Source organism: Chanodichthys erythropterus, chromosome 24 (genome assembly GCF_024489055.1).
Source record: "Chanodichthys erythropterus isolate Z2021 chromosome 24, ASM2448905v1, whole genome shotgun sequence".
Lineage (NCBI taxonomy): Eukaryota > Metazoa > Chordata > Actinopteri > Cypriniformes > Xenocyprididae > Chanodichthys > Chanodichthys erythropterus.
In genome coordinates this window covers 19,223,966-19,249,986 of record NC_090244.1, presented here as the reverse complement: position 1 = coordinate 19,249,986, position 26,021 = coordinate 19,223,966, and the positions used below count along the sequence as shown (strand labels likewise).

Below are 26,021 nucleotides of genomic sequence, written 5' to 3'. Positions count from 1 at the left end.
CGTAATTGCATGTTATAATGTTAATCGTCAGAATTGCGATATATAATTGCGATATATATATATATGGAAGTTCTGACTTTATAACATGCATTTGCGAGTTATAAAGTCAGAATTGTCAGATATAAACTTGCAGTTCTGAAGGAAAAAAGTCTTTTCCTCTCACAATTTGACACTATAACACACAATTTCGAGTTTATATCTCACAATTCTGAAAAAAAAGTCAGAATTATAAGATATAAACTCGAAATTGCAAGAAAAAAAGTCGGAATTGTGAGATAAAAGTCTCTATTGCGCTTTTAATTTTTCATTTCATGACAGAAACAAGCTTCCATATTAAATGGCTCCTGTTTTGTGAAACAAAGTAATAAACATCTTTAGTTGATGAAAAACTAGTTATAATTAAATCTTAAAAAATTAAATGAATATTATATTTAACATTCAAAACAATCCAAATAAAACACATTCTTATATATATCATTTTGTAAATATATGTATTTTTTTAAACAAAATGTAAATGTGACTATTAACCAATATTAGAGAATAGTGAATATGTTTGTTAAATTGCTGAAATATTAACTTAAAATTTCAGAGGGACTAATATTTTAGCTCAATGGGATTCGACTGACAAAAACATTTGAGAGTCCCTGCCCTAAAACACAAGTGGACAAGAACAATCTTTCTCTGTTCAACCAAAAACTGTTCCTTTTCTGGGTGATATGTATTGGCAGAACATTGTCTTTTTTTTCATGCTGTCACCAGTCAAACAACGTTTATCTTATACCATTTACCTTCTTTTACCAACCATAGCCCCCTTATCAAAGATCCACTCCACCCTTTTGTCTCCAGAATTAGCCGAGTGATGGAATTATTCTCAAGTCCAATAATATTCATCTGGGAAATAAGATATTATTATAAGCAGTCCAATAGTAATTCTTTGGGGAAGGATGTGATGTTATATGAACATTCAATTATACGAGCTAATTTACGACATTAATAACTAGATTAAAAACACACCCACCCTAGATAAGCCGCTCGCTGCGCCAGCTGTTTATCACAGAACGTTCAGATCTGCCTCTGCTGAGTTTACCTTTGTTAGCGTAGCTAATATGCTGCCTTATCAAAGCAGTGCTGTAAAAAATAATGTCTCTTTAGTTTAGGTAGAGTATAAAAACTGGACTTTAACATATCTTAGTTGATGGATAAGTAAGTACTTCTCAGGTCTCAAAGCAGTCTGATGTGTTGAAACTATTCTGTCAACCGTTTTTTTTTTTTTTTTGGTGCTACAGTACCTGTTGCTTCTACATCTAAAGACAAATGCTGCATCCGAAATCAAATTCCTTACTATATAATATACTAAAAACATTATGCCAAAAGAGTTGTATGTTCGAATACATAGTTATCAAAAAACATTAGATGAAAAGTCCCCGGGATGACCTACTACTTCCGGCTACATTCCAAAGTGTGCATTCGATGGACAATTTACTATTCCATGAGGCCACGGGAGAGGATTAAAGAATGGCAGTGAAGATACACAACTGACTACCCATATTCATACTGCACTGTAAAAAAAAATGCTGGGTTAAAAACAACCCAAGTTGGGTTGGAAATGGACAAACCCAGCAACTGGGTTGTTTTAACCCAGCAGTTGGGTTAAATGTTTGCCAAACCTGCTGGGTAGTTTTATTTAACTCAACTATTGTTTAAAAATTACTGTATTGCTTGCTTGAAATGAACCCAAAGTATGTTGGAAATTAACATTTATTAATATGTTTAATGAATAATAATTCATTGCACTGGGTTAAAAACAACCCAAGTTGTGTTGAAAACGGACAAACCCAGCAATTGGGTTGTTTTAACTTATAGCAGTTGGGTTAAATGTTTGCCCAACATGCTGGGCAGTTTTATTTAACCCAAATATTGTTTAAAAACTACTATATGGCTGGCTTAAAATGAACCCGAAATTAAAAAGTTGAATAAGTAGTTGAGTTAACTAAAACTACCCAACAGGTTGGGCAAACATTTAACCCAACCGCTGGGTTTATCCAATTTTACCCCAACTTGGGATGTTTTTAACCCAGCATTTTTTTAGAGTGTAGAACTTGCAACAGTGCCCCCTTGTGACTTTGCAATATGCAGTGCCCGTTTGAATGTTAGCGGGAGTAAACCGTTCTGACGCACACATAACGAGCAGGTATGAAACGACTAGTTAATCGACCGTGGATGGTTTCATTATCTTGCGCGGATATAAAAGTATAAGAGGATAAAAATAATAAAAGCAAAAATGTGTCTCAGAATATACTTGGGCGGCCGTTATTATATGTGGGCGGCCCGCCCAAGTAAAGTCTATGGGCCCTATTTTAACGATCTAAACGCAAAGTGTAAAGCGCACGGCGCAGGTGCACTCAGGGCGTGTCCAAATCCACTTTTGCTCTTTTAACGACGGAAAAACGGTCCGTGCGCCGGGGGGCATTTTTTGAAATGGGTTGTCCCTATTCTCTTAATGAGTAATGGGCGTAACGTTCAATAAACCAATCAGAGTGTCATCTCCCATTCCCTTTAAGAGCGAGATGCGCTCGCGCCATGGCGGATTGCTATTTACATGGTGGAATTTGTTGGCGGAAAAGCTGAACGCTTTTCAAGCGAAGAAACCGATCTGCTCATGCGCGAAGTTAAACGTTTAGTTAGAAGGTAAACGAAGTTACATTTTTATATTTATGTAGCCTACACAATAATATTCTTTTACACTGCAATCCTTTTGTTTTTAATATTTGGCATGTTTGTGTGATGCGCATCCCTGTGTGTAATAAGCAAAGTCAACGCGCACTGTGGACGCGCCCAGAGGCGCAGTTTCTACCAACGCGCTCTAACAAAAAAATATTGCGCCATTGACTTTAGACTTTAGACCAGGTTTGAGTTGGTCTATGGCGCAGTCTATTTTCAGCTCCTTAAAATAGCAATGCGCCGGCAATGTGCCTGAACACACCTCTTTTTTAGACCAGCACGCCCATGGGCGCACTAACTGGTGCAAATGCATTTACTAATTTAAGGACGTGGCGCTGAACGGGAAAACGCGAACGGCGCCGGACGCAAACTAGCAAACACACTTGCGCTGCGCCTTGCGTCGCATTGCGCCGGGTGTATTATAGGGCCCTATGTGTGGGAAGCACTGTATATATATATTAACTGACTCATCGCCAACAAATTCCGGCATGTAAATTGCAATCCGCCATGGCGCGAGCGCATCTCGCTCTTAAAGGGAATGGGAGATGACACACTGATTGATTTATTGAACTTTACGCCCATTACTCATTAAGAGAATAGGGACAACCCATTTCAAAATTGCGCCCCAGCGCACGGACCGTTTTTCCGTCGTTAAAATAGCAAAAGTGGATTTGGACACGCCCTGAGTGCACCTGCGCCGTGCGCTTTACACTTTGCGTTTAGACCGTTAAAATAGGGCCCAGTATGTGATTTCAGATGCAGCAAAAGAATTGCACACCCCTTGAAATTTGTGGCACTTTTTTTTTGACTGAATAATTAAAACTGATTGGATGTAAATGCACTAACTCCGCCCCCCAGGTCATTAACCCATCCCATTTCGCTACTGCACCATGTTCATAAATTATTGAAACAGCTGGAGTGATGCTGTCGGTACAAACCGAGACTCAGTCGCATTAGTGTAGCTCTCAACTGACATAACAATGCATTTTTAACACAGTCTCTACAAAATGTCTGGCTAGACATGGGAAATGCATGCATGCATCGTTGCAGTGCGAATTAGTCTATGCTCTGTTCACGGTTGTGCGCTCATGCCGACAACCGACAGCTGTATCTTACCTCAGGTGGGGCTTATGGAGATATTGTATCATCTTCTCCCATGGCCTTTTTATAGATTTGAATGAAAGACCTTTCGAGGCCATTAATGTGTTAACTACCCCCGCATTTGCAGGTACCATTTTCTAACGAGTTGAAAGATGTTTTGCTGTTTGCTTGTTTGTTTGTTTGTGCTTTTTGGATTCTTTTGCGGGCAGGAAATACACATGGGGTGCTAATTTTAGTTCCCCGAAAAGAACATGCACAACCACCACCAGCCTACGGTGAACCACAAGGACGTTTGCAACTCATCCTACAAACATCAATCAGAAACAAAGGTGTTAGCCACAGCTTGCCACTTGTGTTTGGCCATTTCTGTGAAGAAGTGCTTCATTTTCATTTTATGACTATCCATTATACTCCATAGTTGCATGTTTTTAAAGGAAGGCTTTTTTTTATTATAGAATGTTTAGAAATAATAAATTCCTTTAAAATAATTATTCTTTTTATTTACAGAATCACATGCTTCGTGATTAATAAATACACTAGCTTTTAAAATAGGGCTGTCAACATTAACATGTTTAAGTATGCGATTAATTAAAAATCCTTAATGCGTGGAAATAATTCCACTGGGTCATTTATTTATTTATTTATTTTACTTTACAGATAAAAAAAAAAGACTGATTGACTACATTGCTGAATTTTCTGTAAAAACCGAATTATGACAAAAACATGAATACCCATTTGTTTAAGCTTATTTGAACTCATTTCTACCACTCGTTCATTTTTATTTTTTCGACCAATCAAATGCTCAGGATTATTGGCTATTGCTTTGATGCCTTCCTTCCTCCCTATACTTCAATGTTTCATGTTTCAAACAGCTTTACAGACTGGAGAAAGTAGCTGGTAACTATTAAGGAGAAAAGGGGACAGGTTGCAGGCCATATTCGAACCGGCGTTTCCTATACGAGCACCACAGCTCATCATTTAAAAGGGGACATATCATAAAAATCATTTTTTTCCGTGTTTAAGTGCAATAATTGGGTCCCAGGTGCATCTACCAAACCAGAAAACGTGAAAAAGGACAACCCAGTAATTGTGTTTTGGTAAGCCTTTCTTTGCAAGCATGTGAAAAAACGAGCCGCTCAGATTTCGCTCCCCTTGTGAATTAGGAAGGGAATCTTATTATAATACTACCGCCCTTTAATCTGAACGTTTACACCCACGGTGCATCCATTTTGTTTTCGCAAGCGAAAAGGGTGTACCAGTTCTAAGGTCATGGGAAAAATTCGAGCAACTGTTCTGTCGTTGGCTGCACAGACGGGCACTATTTAGAGTCTTGTTAGCTTGGATAGCCTGCAAGTTGACCCTGGCAAGCTCGATTGCTAAAAAAAGAACCGTTTCTGTCTGAGCGATATTTTGTTTTGCACAAAAGATTAACATGACGGCAAATGCTAGTCGATGAGTTGATTCAACTCCACAGCAGCTACATAAATTTATATACTAACCGTTCAGAAACGTCCAGTTTCATTCTAAAAGTTGTAACTTCTTCCCGAGTCTCTCCATCAGTGTCGACTCCGGTTTGAACAATGTAAGGCTGAACACCGTTACTAACAATCCTCATTTTGGCTGCGTGAGATTCTCCTGCTTTGTTGTTGTTGAGCAACCGAAGCGCGAGCTGTTAAAGCTCTGCCCTCTTCTGGAAAGGGGGCCAGGAGCAGCAGCTCATTTGCATTTAAAAGGACACACACAAAAACTGTGTGTTTTTACTCGCACCCAAATAGTGGCAAATTTGACAAGCTATAATAAATGATCTGTGGGGTATTTTGAGCTGAAACTTCACAGATACATTCTGGAGACACCAGAGACTTGTATTGCATCCTGTGAAAAAAGGGGCATAATAGGTCCACTTTAACTGTTTTGATGTACTGCTTTTTAGATACTATACAACAGGGAAGTGTGCATATTCAGATTCAGGAGCGTATTTATTTATCCCATCCTTAACTTTTTTTGACTGCCATGACTTGGCCGTTATTTCTGTCATGAGAAACATCCGTTTGTTTGGGTGCCAGAGCTCCTTTATAAGACAAACACCTTTTCCTTCTCTCTAGTACATTACTGTGGGCCGCCACAGAGTGAGTATGTTGCTTTGGCTGAAGGGAAATCAATGTAGTCTCTTCACGGCACACTGATTTTGTCTGGCTCCTGAGAAATAATTAAAGAGTCCCTACACCACTAAGCCAATGTGACGATGACTAGCGCTCTTACATAAATCGATAGCTGCTTTTTTCTTTTACTATTATTAATTTATTTTTTTCCCTCTCGCAGTAACACACGCATTCTCCTCTGGCGGTTGTGGGTCAGTGTGTCACTGTGCCATGTCAGCGATGTTGATACGTCTTGACAGGCTTTCCCCTAAAAAAGAAGAAAAACACCCTCCTCCCCCCCAGCACATACAGTGTAGTGGGAGATACCATCTTGGACACAGAGGGGAGGGATGCAACTCGATTCTTCCTTCATTACATCAGATGAGCATGAGGCAGCAGAGCTGTAAGGCTGGAAAGAGGTGACCTTTCCAGTTGAGTTTTTGCACTGAGGCAATTTTTATTCCGTTTTGTTTTCTTCCGATGTCAGGCTTCAAAACGAATGTAGCTGCAGCATAAGGACAAGCGGCATCTGTGAACATTCAAGTATTACATTGAAGTATTATGTAATATTAGAAACTGGTGGTGTTTCCTACTTGAGATCCCTGATTTGCATTAGTATTAATAATAATAATAATAATAATAATAATAATAATAATAATAAATGCACTTTTTAGTAACTTGTTGTGCATCAAACTATATTTTCAGAAAGGTAGATGAATTATTGTTATTATTATTTAGGTACATTATGGCATTGTTTAGTTTTGTAGTGTTTCCTACTTGAGAATCCTTAATTGTTTTGAGTCAAATAAATACTGCTCAGATTTGCATTAATAATAATAATAATAATAATAATAATAATAATAGACTACTAATAGTAGACTTTTTTCATTAGTAACCCATATTGCATCCAACTATGTTTTCAGTAAGGTGAGTTATAGAAATTATTATTATTATGTTAATAATAATAATACATTAATATACTTTTTTTTTTGTAACTTGTGAATCCAACTATATTTGAAAGATATATTAAAGGTGCCCTAGATTCAAAAATTGAATCTACCTCGGCATAGTTGAATAACCAGAGTTCAGTACATGGAAATGAAATTACGTACTGTAACAGTCGGGGTGTACACCCCCAATATTTGCATATGCCAGCCCATGTTCCCAACATTATGAAAGGCATTACACAAGGGCAGCCAGTATTAATGTCTGGATGTGCACAGCTGAATCATCAGACTAGGTAAGCAAGCAAGGACAATAGCGAAAAATGGCAGATGGAGCAATAATAACGGTCATGATCCATGATTACATGATATTTTTAGTGATATTTGTAAATTGTCTTTCTAAATGTTTCGTTAGCATGTTGCTAATGTACTGTTAAATGTGGTTAAAATTACCATCGTTTCTTACTGTATTCACGGAGACAAGAGCCGTCGCATTTTCATTTTTAAACACTTGCAGTCTGTATAATTCATAAACACATCTTCATTCTTTATAAATCTCTCCAACAGTGTAGCATTAGCCGTTAGCCACGGAGCACTATCAAACTTATTCAGAATCAATGTAAACATCCAAATAAACACTGTACTTATGCGATTAGACATGCAGCATGACGAACACTTTGTAAAGATCCATTTTGAGGGTTATATTAACTGTTTGAACTTTTTTATGTTGTTTAAGGCAAGCGCGAGCTCTTGGGGAGTGGAGCATGAGATTTAAAGGGCCACACACCCTGAATCGGCTCATTTATAATTATGCCCCAAAATAGGCAGTTAAAAAAAATGAATTAAAAAAAAAAAATCTATGGGGTATTTTGAGCTGAAACTTCACAGACACATTTAGGGGACACCTTAGACTTATATTACATCTTGTAAAAAAAAGTTCTAGGGCACCTTTAAATTCTATTTAATTCAGTTGCTATTTGTTTTCTGATATAATAATCAACACTCAAATAAAAACATGTAAATTGCACATAAGGCAGGTTTTGCATTAATTTATATTATATATTAACTTATAGTAAATTATTACTCCAATTCATTTTTGAAATACAATCATTTACACAGTTACTGTCAACTTGTTTTCATGACAAGTTTATTTAAACTTATTTTAAATAATTAAGATACTACTAACTGGTAAAGTAAAAATAATACATATATAAGGTAGTATAGTGCATATATTTATTGAAATGCTCCATCTAGAGCTCATTTCTCAAGTGAACTAACATGCTGTGGACACTGAATGACTTGCCTGAGGTAAATGTAATGCTATGTGAGAGATTATTCTCAAGCTGTTTTATTGATATCTTTCCATGGTTGAAACACGTAAACATATCTATGCATAGATTTTCTGTTCTTTTCCTGTTGTAGCATTTAGCAAACAGCGTCCCCTTTCTGGATTAGAGTGAGAATTGCCTGTGACTGACTGGATGAACCGTACCGTGACGTCTGTCCCTTACGGTTTGAGGAGAATACATGTTCCGTTACACCCCTAAAATATGCAGTAACACAAACAGGATGTGTGATGGTCTATGATGTGCTTAAGGCTTTTGACAGCCATTAAGTAAAGACTAGCAAGGTTAGGAAGCATCAAATCAATGTATTGTAATGTGAATTGACTGCTGACTTTGATCAGCAGCCTTGGGACTGTTTTAGCATTGAACACACGAGTGGGTTATGCAAATATTCGGGTGGGGGTGGCAGAAAGACTGAGAGTGTCTTTGAGAATCAGATGCTAGTGCTTGCTAATAGTCATTACTAGCTTCCAGGTTATTTCATCCTTCCAGCTGTTCAAAACAGAGTTGGTTTTCCAGTAACAAGGTACTTTTCAATCCGCTAGCAGAAGCCTAGTGGTAACCATGAAAAAGAGCTACAACGCTGTTTTTGTAAACTATAATATTACACATTTGGCTTGCATCCAGATATGTTTTCATAAAGGTAGTTTGACTGTAGTTGAGCTATACTCTCTGGGAAGTCCAGTTGAGCATCAATAGTTCAATGTGGTAGTCCTACCTCGGTGCCTGTCCCGTGGGGGCCAAACAGCCTCTATTTCTCTCTCTCCTTCCCTCCAGAGACAGTGTTCTTATGCAATCATATCCGTGACAGCTGTTGTTTTTTAAAGAGGACTTTTTTTCTAAATTTTTGGTTGATTTCCGAGTCATTGATGAGGTTTATGGTGTAACAAACTTATACCAAAACAATTAGAACCTCAGCTTAAACAGTAAGAGAACATTCTGTCATCATTTAGTCACCCTCATGTGGTTCCAAACCTGTATGACTTTCTTTCCTGTGCAGAACACAAAATGGCATTATATGGAAAAGAGCAGCGTGAACATTCTACTAAACATCTCCTTTTGTTCTTTTCGTAATTTGAAAAGTTTTAAGGGTTTAAAACAATTTGCAGGTGATCTATCCCTTTAAACTTGAACTGTAAAGCCTTGTCACCTGTTTGCGGAAAAAGGGACCATGGGACAACCCAAAAGGTAGCGGTGCTGCTAGGTGCGTCTCCTAACAAGATGACTGTTCAAAGGCTTTTTTGTGCTCTGGAGAACATGAAAGACGTGTTTAAAAATTTAAAAGCCCGATCTGTTCCAGTGCTATGGAGCGGCAGAGGGAAGCAGATTTTCACATCGTCGTAATTCCCCAGTCGTGTGCTTTGTAAATTAATTAAGATGTTTATGACAGCTGCTTGCACCTAATGGAATGCTTATAGACTTTTGTCATTAATAATTACTGGACTGCAAGGCTACTTCCTTTATGTGTTGGGGGGATGTATGGACCCTTCTATGACTATGTCCTGTGGTTAACCTCTTGTTTTGTTATAAATTGGGGGTCACTACACACTTGAGAGCTTTACGTTGCATTCCTTTTGACTGCGTTTCATATGACTGTAATTGGCAGTGTAGAAACTATAGGTACCTTTACATTTTTTTATTTTTTTTTATTATTCAGTATTTTTGTTTTGTTGTACAGTAAAATATTTAAACATACTTAAAACAAGACACATTTACATGAGAAGCAAAATGTAAGAATTATTCTTACCTCATTGGCTTTTTTAATTTTTTTCAGATTTATGCCCACAAATAAAATAAAATAAAATAAATCAAGTACTTCAGTCCTTAAAGGCCCACTGAAATGTCTTGAAGCGTGCAGCATTATTCAGTGTCTTGATGTAATTTCTACTGAAACGAGAAAACAGGGTGGGACATATCGAACAGCTCCTCCCCTTTTTTAAAATAGCCAATAGCGTTTTGTTTATATCACAGCTCGGCCAGAGCTGTTGAGCTTGGTAAAGCCTCAGTTTCCTTCTAATCTCTAACCGTTTCTCCTCCTAATCTCCTCTATATTGCTTTAAAATATAGCATTCTGTGGAGAATTCAAATGGGTCCCATACGTTTTCTGGTCTGCGCTGACTTGCGGATATGATCCGTTCTGTGCTCTCTTGTCTCTGGACCGGAGCGTGCTGTGGCAGTTCACGTGACACTAACGTGAAACCAGACTTCATTTGGCCCAATGGAAAGCATATTTACTCTGAATCATTCCCTATCCCCTGTAGAGTGCATTATGTGCCATTCATCATATAGAAAATAGTAATTGTGTGAACAAGTGACCATCTATTTAATAATTTAGGGGGCGGGACACTTAAGATTCTAGAGAAGCTGAAGTGCAGAGAGATGTCATGAATTAGAATTAGTCTGAATTTGAATTTGATTTTGCTCTCTTTGAAATAAGGACTCATTTGTCTAATTTGAACATGAATTTTATTTTTTATTTTTATTTTTTTGTGGCACTAGCTTTGAGGTCATCAATACTTGAATTTGGTTAACTGTATTAAAGTTTGAAATCATTTTATCAAACATTGTCATCTACTTTTGGCAGGGTAGTGTCTGCTTTTTAACTACAGTGCTGTTGGCTAGAACTGAAACACATAAATTATGGGGTGCTAATGCTCTATCCTATGTTCGCACACCAATCCTTTCCAAGAGAATGAGCCTTTGCAGAACTTCCCGGACCTACAGTTGCCACAAAGTGGTAACTTGGCAATAAACCACCAAGTATCTATTAGCACTGCCACTTTTTTTTTTTTTTTTTTTTTTTCAGTAAACAAGTGCCTCTTCTTGTTAGCATCACAGTTAGCTTTGTATCAATCAAATGTGATACGATTTTTGTTGTTGTTTATTGAAATCGCAAAATAGCCATAGGGTGTAGTGAAGAAAATTTGAGTGATGTTTGAGTCACTGACTAAATGCCAGTCATATAACTAGTTTGGCAGTGATGCCAAGACTTGTTTCCTGCAGTGGAAATGGATTTGTCTTCTCATCAAAAGAGAAAGTGATATTTATACAGCCAGAAAGCCCCAGAGGCTCATGTTACTTCAGAGTCAATGGGACAAATTAATAAATAAATGGCCCCATTTCACTGATTACTCGACTTGTTATATTTTAGTGCCCTTGTGTTTCCTCAACCTCGTTGTTCTCTCAAGGGAGCAGGAGGAGGTATGTGTGTTCATAGGTGGTAATGTGGTTCCCGAACATGTATAGATTCCTGTATATTAGGAAATATATTTTCTAAGTTATATGTCTGTGTGTGTGTGTGTATATATATATATATATATATATATATATATATATATATATATATATATATATATATATATAAACACAATATCTGGATCAATGGCTACTGAAAATTCAGCTTTTGCATAATAGAAATAAATACAATTTCAAAATATACTAAAACGGAAAACAGTTATTTTAAATTATAATACTATTTTACAATATAACTGTTTTTACAGTAATTTTTTATTGATAAATGCAGCTTTAGTGAACATAAGAGACTTCTTTCAAAAACATTGAAAAAATAATTATTCCAAACCTTTACCATACCGTGACATGAATGATACCTCAGATCATTTGATTAAATTGGCAATACAATGGGAAAAATACAGACTTATTTTTGAAGGGTTGGTCTCTAGGTATGGCTCAATTTACTCTTTCAAATAACTTGGCAATCTTAACAATCTAGGCAAACCCAAGCAATGACATAATGCACTTGTTTTACATGGAAAAATTAAAGCTCAAGTGCTATTAAAAATGTTTGCTTAAATGTTTTTTTAGGAGCAAGAAAATAGCTTACTTTTTAACAAGCAGCAGGTCTGTGCAGCTGCCCGCTTTCTCCACCACTTTTTTCATGCTAGTCACTGTGGCAATTTTTGTATGTGCAAGCAAATTTACTTCAGCAAGTGTAAAAAAAAAATAAAAGTATATATATATATATATATATATATATATATATATATATATATATATATATATATATATATATATATATATATATAATACATATATATAATATATTTCTTTTTTTTTTTCTGTTGGCACTTTATCAATTTATTTTGTTAAATGTTAGATGTTGACAAATATTGTCATTCTAAATTGTTTAAGGGAGGAGATACCAGTTTGTTTTGGTCATTGGCCGTCCGCCTCATTGGCCCCCCACGTCACATACTTCCAAATAAGTGCAGGATATTGAAGCATTAAGCCTGAACCCCGTTGGCTGGAAAGTGACTTCTCTGATCGACTCTCTTCTGTAACAAGAGCCCCTTTGATCTTCACAGCACACTAGGAAGAGTGTTGGCCGAGCTCTCAGGTTTTAATTATGAAAAACATGAAAGATACATGCGGAACTAAGTGCCAGGCAAGGCTGCGGCCGCGTACAGTAGCCCAGAGAGAGAGTTGCTACTGCCTTTCTCACAAACATCTTGAAAGATCCTCCTATTTCTTCCCTTCTCCTGGACCAGGGGTTTGCAGTAATTCTGTGACATTAATTAGAGGATTGACAGACATGTAATTCAGCTAATAGGGGGCTTTATTACCTGAGAGGTTTGCCGGGGCAATTAGCTTTATTGGCCGGTGTAGGATGTGGACAAAGTGGACTCTCCGGTCTTCCTCCCGGTTTCACCATTACAGTTTCTTCAATTCAATGAGCTGAGACCAGCACGCCGTACAGGCCGATGTCCCTGCGGATAGCGGGAAGCGTGTTCCCTACACCACTTTACTCAAATACACACACGCCAGACTGGATGTTGTTTCTGACTGGGATTATAAGGAATGTTTAATTCATCTGCACTCAAGCCGCTAGCTTAAAAGTCTGTCTGCTGTACCAGTGGAAAGGTGTCTGAGAGATGGCTGGTGGGAAAAGAAAAACATTCAAGTGAAATGCTTAGGGAGGGTAAACGCGGTAGATGTGGCCTTTAGATGTGGTTGGCCTTGGAAAGTACGACCACCCACACTTCTCAAGACGACGTTAGCTGCCTCAAAGTTCACACACTCGGTGGATGGTGAGATGAAAGAGAAGATATGTAAGCTGCAATCCACACTGCCACGTTCAGAAGTTAATACATCTGCTGTGCTTTTTTGATTTTTGCATTGACATTTTGAGATGAATCAACAGCAAGCTTACAGACCGGGAAACTCTGGGATGGAATTTCTCGTTGTGTTCATTATGAGTCATAAAGTCCGGGCTTTGCAGACGTCTCAAGAACCAATTGCTGCTTAGCCAGTCTGTGGAGGCAATTGAAGATCATGTGACGGCTTGTTGTGGTTTCTCAGCAAGGACAGTTTGTTCTTACAAGACATCCTTTCCACTGTATCAGTGGGAGCTACTGCTGAGTTGTAAATCTATCCATATGTAAATTACGATCATGATGGTCAGCTGCAAAAAATGTCTTTCATCATCTCGATCAGTGTTTCCCTAAACATGGGTACGCCTACCCCTGGGGGTATGTGCGGTGATAAAGGTGGTCAGACATGAGCAAAATGCTGAGTTTTGTTGTTCATTTAATTCTACCCCATTTTAAAATAACATTAAAGCCAAGCATGTATTTCTAACAGGCAAAATGGTGCATCTAGTGTAAACACAGGAAAATCGTAGTGCCATAAAAGGCATACATGACATCCAATCAAATTACCTCATCTTTTGCGGTCAAATCTGACTGCATCCGCACAAGCAGCGTGCATATGATAGGTTGCTTGCAAACTATGCTGCCCTAGCAAATCATGCCACATTACTGCTGTTCTTGACAATGTACCTTTGTAAAAGTGGGGATTTAGCTGGGGATTTACTAGCTTGAAGAACAATTATAGACACAGAGTGTGCATAGAGATCTATTTAAGACTCAAAATCTCTTTGATACAGAAATATACCCTGTGTGATTTCTTCTTGTTTTTATTGTTAAACACATATGAGCAAAAATTGTATTTTTCCAGATTATTCAAATGTGACATTGATTTTATACAACAGTTCAACAAACAAAAAGGTAATATTTAAGCCTAAAATATAGTTCACTTTTTATACATACACGAGGGTCAGAGTACATTGCGCGTGACACGAATTTCGTCATCAGAAGAGTACGCGCATACTGTATGTGCACCACTGAATTTTTGTTACCATGCGTAAATGCGCACATGCACGTTATTTTTTTGTATTAATAAGTTTATCCACAAGGTGGCAACTGTGCCCTGGGGGCGTCTATTCACAAGGTAGTCAAAGAATAACTGCATGTATGGAACAGACCGGAACTCATGCAAGCTACAGCGACAATAGAGGCCTATATAGACGAGAGATTGTGCGAAGGGGTTAGAAAGTACCCTGATTTGTACAACTTTAGCATGAATGAATACAAAGATGTTTACATGGGTTATAACTCATGGCGAGATATTGCTCAAAACTGCGCATGCATCGAACGTCTGTGTATGCATAGGCTATGAGTCAAACGAAGTGTATGCGTAAAAAAACAAAGCATACCCAAGGCTTAAGTGATGTACATTTTAAACAAAGTATTTTCCATATTGTTTGCTTTATTTTGCATCAAAATAATATTTCCAACAAAAGCCACAGCAGAACTGTTGAACATAATTTACCACTTTATTTACAAAATAATATTATCCAAAGTGTGTTCATGCAACAATGTCAAAACGTATATGCATCGTGGTGCTCTCGTAAACACTTGCGCATGTGCGTTGTGAGTCTGAACACAACACGCATGTGTCGTTAATGCATATCAATATTTTAAAGTGCTAAATTATGTTTTTCTACGTCGCTTCTTAAAACTGAGGTGAAGGCACTGGAGTCACATGGAGTACTTTAACACCTTCGGGTCGGTGGTCGCGCCGGCGATACATCCTCGCTTTTTTTTTTGCAGTGTGAAAGAGAATCAAAATACTCAGTCGAATTTGATCATACATACCAGTGTTATACATTATTCTAAAGTGTTGTGTGTACTTTTTTGTGTACACTTTGCTTTTCGCAAAATAAAGTAAACAAACATGATGTGCGATCTGATATCTCCTTCTCAGTGAAGTCAATTCTGAAATGCGTTTTAAAATGAACTGAAACTCAGCAAATACTTGTCACACAGAAAGATGTCTTTCTTACCTTTCTGGACCTTGAAAGTGAAAGAAACCCCTCAGACTCCATCAAAAAGATCTTAATTTGTTTTCCGAAGATGAGCGAAGGTCTTACGAATGTGGAAACACTCGAGGGTGAGTAATTAATGACAAAATTTTCATTTTTGGTTGAACTAACCTTTCAACCATCCAGAACACCATAGCTACCTACCATAACAATTCATTGGCAGTCGCCCACAATGCTATATCATCATGTGGATGAATTTTGCATAGAAAAAAATCAGAAAATGTAGAAAAATATTCTTTCATATTGGCTCTACATACATACTATCATCCTGTTTGTTATCTTTCTGCATAACAGAAGTCAATTTGTTTATATTATGTGAAAAAAAGGCGGGCTGTGTTCCAACTGTATGACAAAAATTACATCTTGATCACTCGAGCTCCCATATGGTGAACAATGTCCAGTATGCTTGACGAATGGGCACCTGAAATAGCTCTTGGCTCACAGATATGTTAAATGTCTCCATATATATTTATGGTGTTTTGTTAAGTCAGCCTCATAGAGCAGCAAGGAGTGTGAAGTCTGGTTAGAAAGACATAAAACTCAAATTCCTTAGCTGAACCACAGACCACAACACTGATTTTCTCACACACACACACTCTGAAAGATTAGTTCTTCTCTTGTGTCCGCAATTGGTTAATGCGGCAGCAATCTCCGCCTGAGGAGACGACTTTGGTTTGTTAAATAAATAGATAAATAAATTCATTTAATTATTTTGTACACTCCCTGTCCTGGCCTTCACCCGTGGGCAAATTTAGCTTCTCACCATAAAGTAAACACATCTGAGCATTTTATGCAAGCGCTACATGGAATGTAATTCTTAGCATGGGAAATATTAGCGAAGGATGAATATCCAAACATGTCAGCATAGACTGAGCATAATTTGTTTTTATGAACATGGCTAAACCAACGACTTTAGTGGGACGTTCTGTGTCACAGAGGTCCAGTCAAATATGTTACAGGGTGGTCTTGCTGAATGCTGGGAGCTGTGTTTACGATGGTGGGTTCAAGTTTCATGGGGAGCTCAGCTGGGGATCACGAACAGATTATTAAGGAATTGGAATGCTGGAGTGTGGGAGAGGACGGGGCCCTCCATCCTCCCGAGTCTGCTATCTGATCATCTGAATGAGCTGAAGATACCAACAAAAGTGTGGGGATTGACGAATTATAAAAGTATTTACTATCAGGTATGACTCCCAGTTTAACCAACAGCTACAAATAACTGAAGTCAGTTCCCTTTTAGCATAGTCGTTACTAGTCCACTGCTGTTCTGCTCGCATAGCCCAGATGTATCAAACTCACTCTCAAAATTGATTGTAAGTCCTGAAATTTTTAGTTCAGGGGTTTCTTAACTGGCCCTCGATGTCCACTTTCAGTTTGGCTCCAACTCTAATCAAACACACCTGAACAAGCTAATCAAGGTATTCTGAATTACTCGACAGTTATAGGCAGGTGAGATTGATTTGAAGGTTGGCGCTAAACTGTACAGGGAATTGGACCTCGAAGGCCAGTTGAGTTGAGAACCCCTCTTTTAGGTAGCCATTTAGGTTATAGAGTCCAGATGTCACTCTGGTTTATATCTGAACTGTGTGTGAACGTTTTTCACCATATTTTGCTACTGTGTGAACGTAGCCAGGCATAGATGTCCGAATGGACCTTGCCTGCAATGGTGTGTAGCCGCAGTGTACCACAAGCAAATGTAGAGTCAGCATTCTGAGGAATAACTACACATTATCCGTATTTCCTTCCGATCAGCTGATTACTGTATTCTCACGTGCGCGCCACTAACGACTCCTGCGCCTGGGCCCGTAATGGTTCTGCTGTGTTGTGGGAACGATTTGCCGTAATCATCGTTTGTTTAAGCACTCGGCTGAATGAGCTTCTGTTGTGCTGCATCTTAGCAATAACAATGGCGCTTATCGTCCGGACTCCCTGCGGTACAATTAAAATTCCGTCGGAGTCTCCAATCTGCCTGCCAGCCATGCCTGCTGTTCATGTGCCCTTCCTGGGCCTACGTCAATCCCCTTTGCTGCTATGTATTATTCACAAGCTACCAGACAATTTTGGGGACTTACCTGGAGACTCCTGAGCTTGAGGAATGCAGTGAAGTTCTGGATGTCCAGCTTCTGTGACCTTTAGATCAGTGTTTTTTGTGGTGACAGGCCTGTTCTGATTAGGACAGCAAGGAAAAAATTGCTAATGATAAAAATGCAACTGGGTTTGGATTTAATCAAGTTGAGAAGCACTGCTCTAGATTCCTTCCAGAAATGCTCATCTACTTGTTTACTCTGGTCTTCTATTGTACATTGTCTCCACAACAAACTTCTGCTCGGTTTCTCGTCATGTTCTCCTTTTCAACGTGACACTACGACAATGTAATTTCTACGTCCTCTAAAACTAATTTGGATGTAAATCTGCTATTTGTGGAGATGTCAGATGGCGAATTGTTCAGTGGGAACCTGTGGAGCCAGCCACGACGGCTTGATTTTAGTTAAAACCAATTAGAAATGACCAGAAATAACAGCGCCTGGAGATGAAGTCATTTTTCTCTTGAACCTCCCTGGAGAGTGCAAGGCCTCTCTACGGAGTTCCTTAAGTGTTTTAGAATATTAGGAGGAGAGATGATGAAAATCGTCAAGCTTTTTTAATCATTGCATTTTGCATTTGAAAGTTTATGAAGTATAATAAGGCTAAGTGTGTCAGTGCAAAACGGGTAAGAGAATGACTTTGACGAAACAAAACTTGGATGACATCCGTCCTCTTTTCTGATTAAATAACTCTACTAATGATTTACAAGGTGATCTGTCATGAGAAAATACACTTTATATACTATTCAATAGTATGCGTACATGAAGGATATAATAAACTGCTTGATAGCACAGTTCTTGCAAAAGCATTCTTGGTTTTCATAAAATGGGATATGGGTGGAGATGAGATCAGTGCTGGTTTTGCAAAATTGGTTATCCAAAGATCCTCAGTTTCTAATTACTGTTAACCCCAGAGTCAGATTCACTCCATAGAACTCCAATGCTAAAGATTTTAAAAATAAAATAATAACAAAACATAATACATCTCAATATGCTATCTATTTGATTATCTAAGAAAGATAATGCTTTCCATACTCTGCATAGTATGTTTAGACAGGAATTTACTGTACATTTTTGAGCTAGGCAATACTCAGGAGCATGCATAATCTGCTAAAGAATGTGCACCGCATGTTATTTTCTGACCAGCTTAAGACGTCTGTGTCTGGGAAACCAAAATGTTTTCTATAATTTAGATGACAGGATGAATGATTCATAAAAGGTTATTGTCAGAGGGAGGATGGGCATACTCTTGTCTCTTGATGATGCTCTACCTCAAACAGAAGTGGATGAAAATCTCCATATATACAAACATTTGTGGTTGTCACAACTTCCTTTTAAAATTTGTGAGATGTTAATTGACTCTAGTCCATCCAGACCCCATTTTTGTAACCACCAAACCTGAAGGTCCACTCCTCAATTTATAGAACTGTCCATTAGCATTTACTGTTATGTGCTGAATTTACCAAAAGCTCTGTAAGCCTAAGCAGATCATAGAAACCAGTAGGTCTTTACAATCAACTTGTGCTTACAAGGCATTTGGGAAACGTAGCCATGTTCAATAATTTGAGTTTGGGGCCTATTGTTTAGTTAAGTATTTCTGGGGACCCTCCACTCTGCACATTTAGTACGTCTTCTTTATTTAACATGCCTGATTCAGGTCATCAACTCTTTAGGAAAGAGCTCCATGAACTGAACTGAGTGAGTCTGATTAGAGTGACATACAAAATATGCACAGCAGTGGGTTGAGAACCACTGGTTTAGCACGTGTACACGGACTGTAAATCTTGAACTGTTGTGCAGACATGATTCCGACCAATGTCATTTTTTTTTTTTTTAGATTTATTTTCGTTTTTATTCGGATAGGAAAAGTGTAGAGCAGTGGCTCCCGACCCCGGTTGGGAACCACTGGTGTAGAGGACTGGGAGAGAGGGGGTGCAGGATCGGGAAAGGTACCCAAGCAGGGACTCGAACTTGGGTTGCTCGAAGCACAATCGCATTACATATTGCAGTGCTGCCCACTAGGCTATCGGCTCTGATGACCCTTATTTTCTTAAAGTCTAGCAACAAAAGAGGGCCCACTCTTCGATTTTATTGCAGAATTATGTCCAAGAACTTTTCTTGTCTTGAAAGGCCTACCAAAAAAAAAAAGGAAGGTCTTTTTTGTTCTTATAATACAAATTGCATTCAGTTCAGGGCCATTTTGTGTAATTGTAGCATAAACCAAAGTCCATTCTTCCAATATATCACAATTGCGTTGGGGTCCACCAACCCTCAAGCAAGCCACCCATCTTTATCTCTGTCATCCCCTACTCAGCTGTTACTTTTCCAGGGATGTCTATACCAGCCTTGTCCTTGTATGGCTGAGAGAGCCACTGTCCTCCTCCCTCGTCGGTCTCCGTAGACTGAACAGTGAATGAGGATAAGTGTGAAGCAGCAGTCAATGAATCAAGCAGTCTGACCGGCAGCAGCCGGGGGGGAAGAGAGAATGTTGAGCGGGCCCCCCCACGGGACTGGCCTCGCATTAGGAACTTCCTCGCCTGTGTGTTTCTGCCACAGGTTAAATGGATCGTTCCCATTAGCTCGGTGAGGGGACAGCTCCATTACGTCAAGGAGACTCTAACTTTGAATGTCACGGAGTGCCGAACCCTAGCGCAGCGCGTCAAGCACCCTGCCGGAGAGGCCTCGCTGACAATAACCATCCATGATAATCATTTGCTGTCAGGCGCTAAGGAAGCTGGAATTATGATGCACAGCCTGCCTGACAGACCCAGACACATAGCGCTCTTTAGTCCCGCTGGTTGGGTGGCGACAGAAGCTTCTTGCTCACGTCTAGGGTCCAAAAATTAAATTTGGACCCTGCATAGATCCTTTATGTTCTGATATGACACTGGTTTCACCATGTTTCTTATCTTTTTACACTGGGATTTGGATAAGGAAAAAAGACCCTGCCTTGTTGTACAGGTCTGAGATCATTTTTTTCTATTTCTTAAACATGAACATGACACGGTTTCACCAGCAGAAGCTACCCAGATCAGTGTGACACTGTTGCCATGTTTTTCCCATCTGCAATACAGACGATTTTACCTGGCAGGAATGTGGATGACTTGGCCTTCTGTGGCAGATGTGCTAAAGGTTAACTTCAAACAGTCATCAGTGTGCTCGGCATATGGAATCTACAAGAGGAAGAAAGCAATGAATGATAGCTGTGGACATGCTTAGAATATTTTCCAGGAAATACCCAGAACATTATACATCAGCACTGTTTGTCCCTGACAGTTTTTATGAACAGTAATATATTATGATTGTGAAATTCTGTTTTTATAGCTAAAAATGACACGGGTTACAAACAGTCTTTTTGAATGGTTTGATAATTTAAAAACTGTTTGCACACAAAATAATGTCTAGATTATATCAGTTTTGTATGACTTACCTGTAGACATCTGGAAAGATGACCTTTTGGTTGGCTGATGCAAAAAGTGGAAATTATCATGAATAAATCTTTAACCTTGAGTTGACTTTCATGTCCACAAATGATAACAAGCATAGTTTTATGTCAGAGCCTATCTATCTATCTATCTATCTATCTATCTATCTATCTATCTATCTATCTATCTATCTATCTATCTATCTATCTATCTATCTATCTATCTATCTATCTATCTATCTATCTATCTATCTATCTATCTATCTATCTATCTATCTATCTATCTATCTATCTCTTTCTGTCATTCTAACATTCTCTTTTTCTACCATTCTATCAATCTGTTGCATCTATTGTTTACTGTCCTCCAGTAGAATGATCAGTTGCTGAATTTCACAGCACTTTGTGACCGCAATCATGATGTCGTCCTTTGAAGAAGGCCGGACAAGCTTTTTCCATCTGTCAAGGATGGATTCACCTCCAAACTGACCCATCACCCCATCTTCCAGTGGAGTAGACATAACCTGGCAGGCTTCACTGGTGTCAGGGCCTAGACCCAGACCCCCTCCAGCTCCAAACTCTGTTCACCCATTGGTTCCCTGGCCCCTTCCCCTTGCACCCTCCAATCATAGCCCTCCCAATGACACCTAGAGGAGGAAGTGGGCTCTCTCCCCACCCCTCCCTTCTCTCTCCTAGCAACAGGCCATTTTTCTGACCGAGCCTAGCGTCCTCTTTTTGACAGTAATGATTTCCGAGCAAGTACATTTTTTTGTGTTAAGATTGGTTTTCATATCTGTAAGTGACATTGACAGAATAGCTGTTGTGGTTTGGGAAGGATCAGAGACAGATAGCTGATAGTGCTACAGAATAAGGATGGGGATCGCATGGAGAGAGAGGGAGAGACAGAGAGGGAGGACAGGCCAAGAATGAGTGATAGTGACAGAAGTTGGATCAAAGACTGACGGTGTCCTCACAGTCTTCTTAGCAAAGTTCATGAGGTATCTGATAACCACAGAGTGCAACCTGTTTTGTTTCATGCTGCATGTGCAAGTGGCCATTTTTTTCACATGGTGATAGAATATGTTGTTGTTTTTTCCTCAGTGTTGTGTGATTTTTGTGGTTACTCCTCAGGTACTTCTCTTACAAGCACGTTCACAAAGCTATCTCTGAAAGGCATAATGTCACCTGTTTTTAATGGGGTGGTTGATTATGATTTCACTTATTTAGTGTGTAATGTTGCTGTTTGAGTATAAACAACATCTGCAAAGATACGATGCTCAAAGTTCAATGCAAAGTGAGATATTTTCTTTTAAAGAATTCTCTGTTTATGTACTACAACAAACGGCTGTTAGGGACTGCAGCGAGCTTCTTCCTGGGTTAGTGACATTGAACTCGGTGAACACACTGAGCCGACGGTCGGCCATCGGGCAGTTTTTGTTCGTCGGCCAACTAAATTTTCTCTGTGTGTTCCACACCGTCGGTTGAAGTTGGTCCTCGTCGGCTTTTTTTCGGCCGATTCGACATGTTTAATCGGCATTGAAGCTCGTCGGTCTGTCGGGCCATCTGATCATTCTGATTGGCTGTTCTGCTGCTGCCACCTGCTGGTACGGAAAGGCATTTCATCTTACGCAGGTGCAGAATGGACGCGCTGTTTTTGCTCACACCCAAATAGGAGCAAATTTGACAAGCTGTAATAAATGATCTGTGGGGTATTTTGAGCTAAATTCTGGGGACAACAGAGACTTATATTACATCTTGTAAAAGAGGCATTATAGGTCCCCTTTAAGGCATTAAATGGTTATTTAGGCATTGTTATAGGCTCCTGTTGTAGGTAATGCAGCTTTTCTAAAACCTCCCAAACCTGCATGACTTTCTCTCTCAAAAGAAGATATATTGGGAAAGTGTTTCCTTTAGGATATGAAAAAGACTATTCATTTTTGAATGCTGTTTCATGTTGAATTTTACCGACATGTTGCTTTGAACTTGGAAATATATAGTTTAGTTTTAGCTATTGTCACCTTGTAATCAACTACTGAAACCTGTCATCCACTCTTACAAGATTGAATGTTATGAATCCTACCTAAACTAAACCAAAATACGTTTCTGTAGTGAATAAATAGGACAATTTCAATGACTCTTCCTATTTCCAGCCAGAGTTTTAACCATGACAGTTACTGGACAGTTATTTCATTTGTAAATCTCGAGAGCTCGCCTGGAAAAAATTTGGCCCAAATCACATAGATGGGATAAATGGCTTATTACCTTGGACCCTCCTTGTTATAATTTCACACCATTAGAACAGAAATGTTCCTTTAAAGGGAATTGAAATTCATCATTTGCTCACACTTATATCATTCCAAACCTTATGACTTTCTTCAGTGGATCACAAAAGATGAAATTTTGAACAAGTACTGGTCACTCTTTTCCGTGCGACTGCGATTAATGAGTTTGGAATAACATGAGAGTGAGTAAATGATGATAGAAGTAATATTTTCATTTACACTGGCTCCTAGAATGACCTTTGTGTTTAGCCAATGTTACTATTAGCCACAGTTTGACGTCATATTTTGGTCATTGCCATTTACCCCGATGCTGAGTGCTTTGTGATTTGATTGTAGGTGTAAGTTACAAGAGGATTATTGCTTGTTTGTTTCTTTGTGTTATGTTGTTGTTGGACAATGCGCTTCCAGTGATAGCATTGTTGATCCTGAAGCTTGATCGGAGTGCCTCAAGTTTCGCTTCTGGGTCCTTTCTGTGTTTTTGCTGGCGTGTCCTCAGGTGCATCTGTGTGCACGTGTGCCTTCTCATTTGCTTTACTGTCTTTGACGTGTATTCCCCCTTCCCTCAAAAAAAAACATCTGAAGCATCGTTATCGCCGGCCAGACCTCTTTTTATTTTCTGTGGAATTACTGAATCATGTCAGCTCGACGTCCCTTGAGTTTCCAATGCAAGCTGTAGAAAAATTAGCCATTGCTTCCGCATGACAAGTGGGATCTATTAGTCTGCTCTGGCCCATAGAGCATGAGCATGCTCGGTCCACATGGGACCCTCTGTTTCAGAAACACACACACACATCCATCCATGCCTCTGTGGCATTAGTCATGCTTTATAAGGTCAGACATAAAGATGCACCCGGGGCTTCTGGGCTACTCCAACAGACATGAACATATTCACAGATCTGTTTAGCATTCTGTATGTGATTTCCTGTTAATTTTCATCGCGTGGAGGTCAACTGTGACAGCAAGGCAACTGCCTGGTCCGTGTGACGGCAACATACTGACCTGCCTGACCTTGCTTAGACACAGCCTGTGGCAGTGCTAGGAAGCATTAACACAGTCAAAGCTAGCTTTTGGCTCTCGGTCAATGTCACGGCTTACAGCATCTCCGTTCCAATTTGCTGTCAGCTTTTTCTGTATTTTACATTGCTTTCAGCTGTACACAACTGTATTTTTACACACTGTTTGTGAAATAATGAAAAAATAAATGTAATGTTGTTTTTTTTGTATCTCTCTCTCTTGCAGGTATTTCAGTAACAAAGAAGACACACACTTGTGAGTATTTTTTTTTTCTTTGTATATAATTTAGGTTTTTAATGTTTTCTTTTCTTTTTTCTCCACGTATCTTTGTGTGTGTGTGTATGTGTGGTCAACAATAGGCTATGTCACAGTTATGTTTTCACTGTATAAAAAAGAAAGCTTGTCTGCTATTGTTCATTTAAGAAATCTGAATCCTTGATAGGAATCACATTTCTTTTTTTTTTTGTTTTTTTTTTTAAGAACTGGTGCTATATTATCTACTCTGCTTGCTCTTTGAAAACAAGGATGCGGTTTTGTGCGTGACCTTCGTGAGTGGGGTTAAATATGTTCCTTTTGATAAGTGTCTGAGAGAGATAGGGATCAGGTCTGGAGGGAAGACTGTTGAATCTCTGACGGGTTGCATACGTGACCTTTCGGGACCCGGCGCATCCTACAGATTATGTATATCAGTGACTTGATCTTGGTTCAGAGTTTTGTTGAGGTTGCTGGTCGGTTCAATTTCACACCTGAGCTTCTAAAGAGAGGTGTTAAAAGCTGATTTTTGGATACATTTCTCCAACTTCAGTGCTGGGGAAGCTACTTTAATTATATAGTTTGTCAAGCTACAAGCTACTTATAATTAAAAAAAAAAAAAAAAAAAAGTTCAACTAGTCAAGTCAAGTTTGTCACACTAACTGCTACTTTTCTGCTACAAGCTGCTAAGTACCTTGTTACTGGAAAATCAACACTATTTTGAAAACATTTGACCTACCTTTTGCTAGCTAGTTAGCACTGACCAATTCCTGAGAGGTTGTATTTGTTTTGCATTTTAGTCAGCTGTAAATCTATCTAATGAAAGCTCATCTTGTCATTTTACATAAAAAATACTGCCATTCTTTCATCTGTCTACATTCACTTGACTTGTTGAAAGGCTTTAGAAATATCCAGTTGTAGCTGTCTTCTCCATTCATCCAGCATAAAGGTGGGATCTTTCATCCTTTCTTCCAGGGCCCTACTGCTATCTTAATTACATTGCTGATCACTTCTCCTTAACAGAAGGAAGTGAAATCAAAGAACGTTTCAAGTGAGAGGGTTCAAAGCCACGGACCGGACTTCACTATTTAATCTCAATGAAAGAAATGCTAATGATGCGTGTCAGAGACAGCGAGAGAGGCAGTTGGAGAGAAATACAAAGAGAATGAAGTGTGAAGATGACAAGTTAAGGCTGGTGGCAAGGGTCAAAGGGTGCTGTTTGACAATGAAAGGGTTTAAATGATACATAATGAGTAGAGAAAGGGTCTTGCCAGATATGAAAGAAATTAGCATTTGTAACTAGCCAAATTAGCCTATTTTGCAAATACGGCACATTAAAGAAACTAAAATGGTGTTCATGCTGACTTTAATGAAGGGATCAGCTGAGATTAGCTAGAGAATGTACAGGATGTGTGTGTTGGTTGGGGGTTGTGCAAATTTGTGTTTTACAATCGACTAGACCGCATATGCAGCCATAATGCATTCATGGAAGCAACTGAACTGGAACGTGCTCATATACATGCTCATGCAAACACACA

General features: G+C 38.9%; 1 protein-coding gene across 1 annotated transcript in view; it reads left to right on the top strand.

Annotated features, from left to right (window-relative positions):
* Positions 1-26,021, top strand: part of roraa (RAR-related orphan receptor A, paralog a) — a 383,427-nt gene that overhangs the window by 249,334 nt on the left and 108,072 nt on the right. The window contains exon 2 of the mRNA XM_067379454.1: positions 24,457-24,486. Coding sequence (XP_067235555.1) covers positions 24,457-24,486 — 30 coding nt within the window. The remainder of the gene's footprint in view (positions 1-24,456; positions 24,487-26,021) is intronic.